Source organism: Dendrobium catenatum, unplaced genomic scaffold, assembly GCF_001605985.2.
Source record: "Dendrobium catenatum unplaced genomic scaffold, ASM160598v2 fragScaff_scaffold_879, whole genome shotgun sequence".
Classification (NCBI taxonomy): domain Eukaryota; kingdom Viridiplantae; phylum Streptophyta; class Magnoliopsida; order Asparagales; family Orchidaceae; genus Dendrobium; species Dendrobium catenatum.
The window spans coordinates 851,772-861,758 of NW_021319341.1; the positions used below are offsets into that span (position 1 = coordinate 851,772).

Consider the following 9,987-nt stretch of genomic DNA (forward strand, 5'->3'; position numbering starts at 1 on the left):
AAATTAAAAAAGATCAGAGATTATAAATTTATTTTAAATTTTGAAAAGAATAATTTTACAAAATAATATGCATTATTTATTTCTTTATTATTTTCATAAATAGGACATGCCAACAATCTCTCTAATCTCTAACACGTCTTCACGTCAAGATAATTATAAAATGTCAACGTGCCATGACAATTCATTTTCTATGTGGTTCAAGCCAACCTGAATTGCATTGATATTTGTTCTTTAATTGGACCTAAAGCTTCCTTTGGATGGCTTTTTTTACTGCTTCTTAAATAAGCTTTTTAGTTAAAAAAAGCTATTTTAAGAATCAGTAAGAAAGCCTTCCCAAATAAAGCCTAAGGGCATCTCCAACCGAACGGCAAACACTTGTTTGTCGTTCTTGTTTTGCTCCAACCGATCGCCATTTTTTACGCCATTTGATCGCGGATGAACAGTGCGACGCCAATATTGGCGTCGCACTGTTCACTCAAGCCATTTTTTGCTCTCAACCGGAAAAACGCGCGAAAGGGAGGGCGATCGTTACCTTCTCAAAAACACCTAAAATGACGTTCGATTGGAGCATCACCGCGCCATTTTGGAGTTTTGCGTTACTTTGTCGTGAAAAATGAAGTTTTCGGTTGGAGATGCCCTAAGGCCTCGTTTGGGGCCACTTTTTTACTGCTTCTTAAAACAATTTTTTAATACCAAAATTAAAAATTTTGTACTAAAAAGTTGTTTTAAGAAGCAACAAAAAAGTCGCTCCGAACGAAGCCTAAACCAGCTAACATAATTCTCTCTCATTAAAAAAAAAAATTGAGAACCCAACAAAACTAACAACACCTGAAACATGAGGAATTAAAAAACTCCAAACCATGAAGCTCATTTCTCCAAAATTTCTACTAAAATATTTGCAATGCTATTCCCCACACAGGAAAAATAGAACGCACCGTTCAATCCTACTTTCCTGCCGACAGTCACATGACTGCTACTTTTTGGATCCAAATTTAACGGAAAAAAAACTAAGTTAAAGACATAAATATATAAGAAAATGTGGGAGTGAAGGATCATTGAGAGAAAAATATTACTTAATATTTACTACTGGAGATCATAGAAAATAACAAGGGAGGCAAAAGTACAAAGTAGAATCAGTAACTTTACAGGAAGAGAGAGAGACACAACGACAGATAAAAAGTTCTGAAGGATTCCATTGGGAAGATGCATTCTGAAAATGGCACATAAGGCCAAGTTCAGGATGACATTTTCATTGCAGATACTGTAGACATTTGGCAAGAAAAAAGATAGAAAATTTTTACCGGATCTGAGCGCTCGAGTACAGCCGAAGGTTTGAATTATCTTCCATTTATAACTTTCCCAGAATTATTTTGTAAGCTGCATTTTTGTCTTTTTTCTTCTGGGTGTATGGTTGATGCAATGAACATTTAGTTAAGCTTTCAGGAGTCAGGAGGAAGAGCTTTGGATATATCTTTGCTTGATCTGTTATACTTCATGTGGCTCTTAACAAGCTGACCAGCTGCAAGAGCTGACATGAGGGAAAGCTCTCCGGCAAGAACAGAACCGGCGACTATGGTGGCCAGAAGCCTGGAGTTTGCGCCTGGGGAATCCGAGTTTGCGCCCTTTACACCAAGAAGATTTAAGCAGGCAGACTGGGAAGCAAGTTGCGTCCCACCACCGACTGTGCCCACCTAAAAATGAAAAAGAAAATGAAAGTAAATGAATTAATAGAAGCTTAAGGCTTCGTGCTTCGTTTGGTACGGCTTTATTTTTACTTTTTAAAGTAGCTTTTATTTTGTACTAGAAAGCTGCTTTGAGAAGTAGAAGGAAAGCCATCCCAAACGAAGCCTAAATCATAGATAGTCATGCATGACATCAAGCAGGCTTATATCTCCCTTTGAAAATGGTCTCTTCATTCGGGGCAGTTTGTTCCCTGACTCAAGTTTTGTAAACTCAATTTTCATGTTTGTTTGTTGGAGTATTAGTATGCTTCACTTTTATCAACCTTCAGATTAATATTTTTATTATTTTATCAATATTGTAGGTAAAATAATATTTTTAACCCATCACTTCAATATTACACTATTGTCATTGAAAAAAAACTGAAAATAATTATCTAATTTTCAAGATTGAAACTTTCTCGTTTATGAAGATAACAATCAAGCAAACACTTGAACTTTACTGGAGGTTCAATTACTAAACGAAAACATATAATGATACAAATTGGCTCGTAGTAAAGTAAGTGGTCAAAAACATAGACTAACCCCTAATTGACAAGAAAAAACTCAATAGTTGTCTTAAACCTACTAGCGAGAAAAAGTTAAACTAGTCTTCTGAGTTGAGGCAATTCCCAGCATCTGTGCTAGCCAATAAAAAGTTGCAGGTTTACTGATTGGACTTGCCCTATTCCCCACCACCCACCCACCCACAAGGCACAGCAAGCAGCTAGCTCCAACATCCGACAAGCAATGCCAACCACATGGTGTTAGAGTTTGGACACGGAAAAGTCCACATGGCAAGCGGAAGGAGGTTGCAGATATGATCAAAAAGGCTATTTTGAGGAGCGATTATTCTGTGCCGACACCGGGTCTACATTTTTTGGGGCGGCGTAGCTCATTTTTATTGGTCTCCGGACAAATCCGGACCCGGGCGTAAAAATTTTTCTATTTTGAGAGGAAGAAAAAAGAATATCTAAGTTGGAATATAATGGTTAGATTACCTCCAACGCAGGGTAGTGATTTGACTCACAGGAAAAGACTATAGTAATGCAGGGGTAAGGATGAGACATAAATATCAACCAAACTAAGTTGGATTTATAAATAATAGTTGTTTCAAGGATCCCACACTCTATATGCTTAAAGGATTTTCTTAGAAAATAAGAAGATTACTAATAAAAGATTACTTTTCGACAGAAGCTTGAACTCCCTAGAACTCAGTAGAATAAGCAAATCAACCCTTCTCATGCCAAGCGAGAGCACCAGATATAGGTAACATACATAGGCGTAGCCAAGCTAAGATGAGAAATACCTCAATGGAAGGCATGGTTACAGAGATGTGGAGATCATTGTTATCATTAACAGCCTCCATCATAGTGATGCAATGAGAGCTCTCCACGTTCTGTGCAGGATCCTGACCAGTGGCTATATAGATGGCAGTCACAATGTTACTGGCATGAGCATTGAAGCCACCTAGAGCTCCCGCCACAGCTGATCCAGCAAGGTTCTTAAGGGTATTGAGCTCTACTAGTGCTGGGACAGTTGTCTTGAGAACTTTCCTCACAGTCTCCTCCTTAATGATAGCCTCACAAACAACCGATTTTCCTCTACCTTCAATCCAGTTAACTGCGGCAGGCTTCTTGTCAGAGCAGAAATTTCCTGCACGGTACATTTAACTTCAAATTCTGAAACGTAGCAGACAAGTAAAAGAAGAGATTTAAGAATGTTTTTTTTTCCCGCTAAAAAAGGGGAAACCAGAGTGCATTAATTGAGTCATCTGATGCAGTTAAGAAGATTTTGATATCTCAGAAGCAGGAGAGAAATACATAGCTCTATGAATATGAATTTCACTTATAAAGGCTAACAATAAAAATGGTTTATTAGCCAACCTGAACGTCAAGAAAAATATCAAAAATAAATAGATTGAATAAACCATAAAAGAAAAATTCATATGAACGGCACTATAAAGTTAAAAAATAGATTTTGTGTTTCACCAGATTGAAAACATGTCATATTATAAATAAATTAGTACAAGAGAATGGAAATAATAATAGGTAAATCCCCATCATACGAAATTTTAATGCCAAGGAGAAGCATACAACATAAGTGGCAAGATTAAGAAAATAATGATAGTAGCCTAGTTTGATTTTGATGAGAAAAATGAGATTTCAAATTTCTTATTATATATTAAATATTTAATGATGATGATTAGTATAAGAATAGTAACAAGAGAATAAAAAAATTTAAGAGAGGATGAACTGAGACATGTCTGTCTCACCTGAGATGCTGATCACATCCATATCAGGGAAGTCATTTTGTAGCCAATCCAATACATTCTGCACGCCCTTGGAAACCATATTCATGCCCATTGCATCTCCAGTCAAGCAGCTAAATCTCATGTACAGATTCTTACCAGCTAGAGAGCACTTGATTCCTTGAAGCTTGGCAAATCTGCTAGATCTGCAATCCCAAAGGAAAAATGTATATCCTCAAAGAGTGAGTTAAGAGATCCATAATTATTAGGGAGATTTAAGGTTTGGAAGAATATGCCAAAAATTCATATTAAGTGTTTGATGCTAAGGAAATTAATGGTCAATTGGATTTATGTAAGAAATTTGAACAAAAGTATTTTTTTCATTGATAATTCTCTATCCAACCACAATGAAAAACTAGAAATATTTTCTAATCATCATCGACCCTCTCACAAAAAAAGTGGAAGAATATGCCAAAAATTCATATTAAGTGTTTGATGCTAAGGAAATTAATGGTCAATTGGATTTATGTAAGAAATTTGAACAAAAGTATTTTTTTCATTGATAATTCTCTATCCAACCACAATGAAAAACTAGAAATATTTTCTAATCATCATCGACCCTCTCCATTTTATTTTTCTGTTCATTTTTTTAATTCCTTCAGCCCAAACAAAGCCTGTGATAAAGAACACAATTTTCTTCTTCATCTTTTCAAAAATAAAAAAGCATGATAAATAGGATAAAAATGGATCAAAAGCTCCTCATAAAAAAAATTATGGACTGTAAGGCAACTATTTATAAATACCAAGAAAATATGTATATTAACTCCATGCCATTTACACAAAAAAGAAAGAAAATTTTTAGTTCTGTATAACCAAAGACCACGAGACCACCGAAATCATTATTTTCCTTCAACATATTTTAAAAAAAACATTATTATAGTTAATGAAGAAATATTTTGCTCTCAGCAATCTTTATTTCTTTCAACTATCGCAGAAATATGTGAAAAATCTAGCTAATGGTCAAAGTTTCACATCTACATAATAAAAAATCCTTCATTAAAACTCAACAGATGCAATTACAAAATCCTGAAAGTGACATTTTTAAAAGATGAAGGAAAAGGAAAGGGGGGAAAAAGACGAGCTTCTCATGTAAAAAAACACAAAATCGAGAAATACAAGATGAAAAAAGACCATTCCAATTTCCAACAAAGATCACTGATACGGAAACCAGCGCAATTAAAAATACCAACAAAAACGAGCATGCTGCAAATAACTCCATAAAAAGGATCTAATTTCTTTAAAAGCGGCATCTCCTAGTAATGAATTGGCAAAGATTTTATGCGCTGCAGCATTTAGGTAAGATTCTATCAGGCAAAATCAATCTGAAAACGCAAAAGCTGAAATAGGCTTCAGTTCATCATAATCACAGGAAAGAATGGCAAATATACCTATTGAATACAATCTCCAGCGTCTCGAAATTTCGGGGATCCTCTAGAAAGAACTTAAGCTCCGCTGCCCTCTTAGCCGTAGCGAACCTCACGACCGGAGCCCTCGTCATCCCATCCTTGAGAACAACGCACACCGCCCCATCAGACAACGCAATCGCCTTGCAGCCACGGTTCGTGCTCGCCACAAGGCAGCCCTCCGTGGTCGCCATGGGCACAAAATACTCCTTGCCGTTGAGCAACAACGGCCCTGCAATCCCTACCGGTAATTGAACATAACCAACCGGCATCTCGCAGCACTGCCCTAAAATCGAAGAATAATCGAAACCATCAAGGGGAAGCCCTTCCATTCCACGCCCCGTTAACCTACTGATCGCCTCGCGACGGATCCCCGCCGCCCGTCGGCAATCCCCAAGCTTCGCCTCAAGAACATAGGATGGGATCTTGCCGGCGACAACCGCGGAAACAATCTCCTCGTCATCTCCGAAGAGCGATTCGGCAGCGAGAGGGGATTTCTTGGAGCAGGAAAGGGGGCAGGGAGCAGGTTGATCGCTGGAAAGGAGGAAGTCGTCCTCGTCATAGTGGGAGGAAACAAAAGACTGGACATAAGCGATGCCGAAGAAGCTAATGAGGTAGACGAGCGATGCGATAAAGCCCACAATGGCTGGGATATCGGAGAGGGTGAGAGTGTGAAGAGGGGCGCCAGTGCGGATCTTCTCGCGCCACCGGCACATTAGGTAGTACATGGAGGCCATGAAGAGGACGGAGAAGAGCTTGTTAGTGTGCCGGATGGGGAGGGGCAGCGCGTCAGAAGCCTGGACTCTAGTGGAAGAGCCGGATTTCGCCGGGAACGCCCCCGCCGGTGTTAGCGACCGGTGGGGCTTGGAGAGCGCCCGGCGACGGAATTCCATGCGGAGAGCAACAGGAGGAAGAGAGAGGAGAGATTGGGGAGGAAACGACTCTCTCTCTCTCCCGTTCGAAAATATAGGGGACAATCGGGAGGTAAGGGGACGAGAAGTTTTATAGGACGAAACTCGGAGCTTCCGCGGACCAACCCTGGACGCCCTGGTGCTCCGCGGACCACCGCTAAACGCCGTCGCTTCGCCGAACCACCACCTGATGCCCTGTTCTCCGCCGGACAACCGCTACGCCATTGCTCCGCGAACCACCACATGACGCCCTGTGCTCCGTCGACCACCGCCTAACGCCGTTGCTTGCCGCCGACCACCACCTGACACCCTGTGCTCGCTGGACCACTCCTGACGCTCTGCGCTCCTCGGACACCGTCTAAGCCCCTACGCTTCGCGCGACCACCACTTGAGACCTCACTTTGCCAGACCGTCGTTAGAGGCCTCACTTGTCAGACCTCCACCGAGGCCCTCGTCTTCGCAGATATTACTAAGGCCCGAATTTATGTTAGACCATCCTCTAAGGCCCAAGCTCTGTCGACCATCACCTGACACCCGATTTCTATCGTACAATTGTTGTTGTAATTTGATCACCCTCAGAGGTGAGTCAGTCAATTGTAACCGACTCAAATTCTAGTTGAATCATTTTCAAGTGGACTAGGCCCCATGGTTCTTCCCCTTTAGGGTTTTCCATGTAAAAACTTTGTGTTCTCAGTATGTGAGCTGGATATCCGTACAAAGCTAAAGTACATTAAAACTCTAATCGCCGTCTGCCAGCACGCGGCAGCGCGCGGGGGCAGCGGGGCAGCAGCGCGGGCAGTGGGGTAGCGGGCAACAGACAAAGGGCGGGAATTTGAAATTTTTTAAATTAAACGGGTTGACCCGGCAACCCGCCGGGTCAACCCGAACCCGACCCGTTTTTTGAAACGGGTCGATTTCTGGAACCCGAACCCGACCCGTTTTGAAATCGGGTCGGGTTCAACCCGGATTTTCCGGGTCGGGTCCGGGTCGGGTTTTCGTGTCGTGTCAAATATTGACACCCCTAATCCCATGTATAGAATACACTACAAGTATGATATGTGGATACATAGCTAATACTAGGAAACAATATAAAGGGTTTTCTAGATGATATTTAGATATTTGGAAGGTTCTATTGATATTGGGTTGGCTTATAAGAGAGAAAATTAAGAAAGATAGCAAATAGTAGTATTTGTGGTATCTGATTATGCAGGAGCTCTAGAAAATATAAATTGGTGTCCTCTTATATCTTTTTAGTATATATCATTGTTGTATGTTTGAAAGTTTGAGTCGATAGAGTATATATTTTATATTTTAGTGTTGTACAAAGATTCAGACATATTGATGAAAATAGTAAGACCAGAGAATCTTTTACGTTGAAAACCCGAAAATGAAAAAAACTATGGACCTTGATCCAGTTGCAAAATTCACTGTGTGGTAAGCGATAGAAAGATCCTTCTTTCTTTACAGAGAAGACCGGAAGTTAGAAAAATTAAGCAGGCCTTCGCTGCTGGAGTCCGAGCAAGGCAATCAGATCATGGAGGCCAACAAGAGTGATAAGTCAAAGAGATTTGTTATTTGGGCTGTTACTAAAATTTTCCCTTAGTTCTCAATCTAATAACTCTATCTATTGCTAAATAGAACTCTCGTTTTGTTTTTTCTTTCAATTGTTTATAAATTTTCTTATTGGTATTTGCTAGTTATGATTACAAAGCCTGCTGTGAATAATGTTCTTGCAAACAAATTTATGTTAAATATTCAAAATAATAATAATAATAATAATAGTTTGTTTGAGATGGTTTCACCATTTTATTAAGGTGATTGCTTGGTTTTAAAAATCGGATTAGACCGCCCAGTTCAACTGGTTGAACCATGAACTGGTCGGCCAGCCAGTTTGATTAAGCCCTTAATAAGCTGATTTCACATCAGACCGGGCCAAAACTGCATGTTCGACTGTTGGAACCAACAAACCGTAAAATCGGTGATAGTTCTTAAGAGTCATGCGGTTCAAAAAGGCAGTGAGTTTGAGCCGTCAATTTTAGATCGAACAACCCTGAGTTTAGTTAGGAAAACTGGAAAATAACCTACATGTGCCCTTCGTTTCTCTCACGAGTCGTGTGTACTTTGTAGTCATGTTACTTTCCAGCTCGGCCTAGCTGTTGTCAGTGATTCTCGAACTCTACAATGACGAGCACACCTCTCCAACGCATCGCATTCTTCTCCGACATCATCGTGATTGTAAAGTTGCTTTAAGCAACTATTGTAGATATTAGAATATACATATATCTTTTTTGAAAAAATCTGATCATATAACAAGCACATATTAGCAAATTTGGTTGCAAAAAAACCCAAGGCTTTTAAAACCGGACCGGACCGGCCGGCCGGCCGGCCGGTTACGGTTCGAGATGCAACCGTTTTTGTAGAAAACCGGCTTTGAACCGCTCGAACCGGCGAACCGGCTCCGGTTTCGTTTAACCGGATGGTTCGCTAAAAAGGAAAACGGATGGCTGAGATTCCATCTTAGCGGACCGCGGGAGGTATACGAAGTCACGCAAGGCGAAAACACAAAAAAAAAAACCCTATTCGATCGCGGACCTCGCTCCGCCTCCACTTCATCTTCTCTGCCTCCGCTTCATCTTCTCCGCCTCCGGCATCTTCTTCTCCGGCTCCAGTGTCTTCTCTATTTCGAGAAGCAAAATCGCTTGATTGCTCGCAGCCCTCGCTCTCGTTTTCTTCTCTCTATCGCATTGGGGTCGCTAGGACGTGAATCCATTTGCGGTGAGTATGCGTTCACGTTTTAGTTCTGGAGTTTGCGGAATATTTGATGATATAGCCATATAGGTCACCATTTTTGTGCGGGATAGAGTAATAAGAATTTGAACATCAATTGGTCGTTCTTTTTGGTGTCGCTTTTTCTATGTGTATGATTTGTTCCTGCTTGTTTCGTCGTAATCTATGAATGTTCCTGCTTGTTTAGAGAATCGCATGTCAGTGGAGATGAACGTAGGCTAGTTAGTTTGAAGAGAGCACTTTTCCACCAAGGTATTCTAGGAAGGAAGCTGGTTATGATTCTAAAAGCTTTTTCTTATATCGTGGACACATGTGGAAGATTTTTATCCTTGTACGTAACAAGGCTTGTAAGTGGGAAGGATGAGGAATGTGAAGTTAGCCATATTCTTGTTATGCTTATTCTTGAACATTTAGGTAAAACGTGATTCCTTTGAATTATGAGAGAAAGTTCATATTCAAAACATGCAAACAGAGAACATGGTTGTTGAAATAGAAAAGATTACAAACAGAGTATAAATAATTTTGTCAATATTACAATATTTAAATATAATAAAGATTTATTACGTCATCCGGTTCGACTCCGATTCGACCCCGGTCTAACCATCGAACCGCTAACCTCTTCTTCTTCCGGTTCATTGACCGGTCCAGTTTTCAAAGCCTTGAAAAAACCTATATCCACTAAAAAATTTTAAAAAAATAATAAAAAATAGTTAAATAAAATTATGATTATAATTTGAAGGGAAAAATAAAAGCCTGCTCGAAAGAAATCCTAAATCTTCATGAAACTATTTTAGATATGTAGAATAAGGTTTTTTGTGAGTTATAAAAAAATAAAAAACATTAAAAAAATAAAAATA

General features: G+C 39.9%; 1 protein-coding gene across 1 annotated transcript; it reads right to left on the reverse strand.

The window, feature by feature from the left end:
• Positions 1-1,055: 1,055 nt before the first annotated feature.
• LOC110115939 (3-hydroxy-3-methylglutaryl-coenzyme A reductase 3) lies at positions 1,056-6,412 on the reverse strand. The gene is made up of 4 exons (XM_020849359.2): positions 5,418-6,412; positions 3,994-4,175; positions 3,028-3,374; positions 1,056-1,691 (listed from the first exon to the last, which is right to left on the reverse strand). Exons 1-4 carry the CDS (start codon positions 6,323-6,325, stop codon positions 1,440-1,442), a joined length of 1,689 nt encoding a protein of 562 aa, XP_020705018.2. The 5' UTR covers positions 6,326-6,412; the 3' UTR covers positions 1,056-1,439.
• Between the last annotated feature and the right edge of the window lie 3,575 nt (positions 6,413-9,987).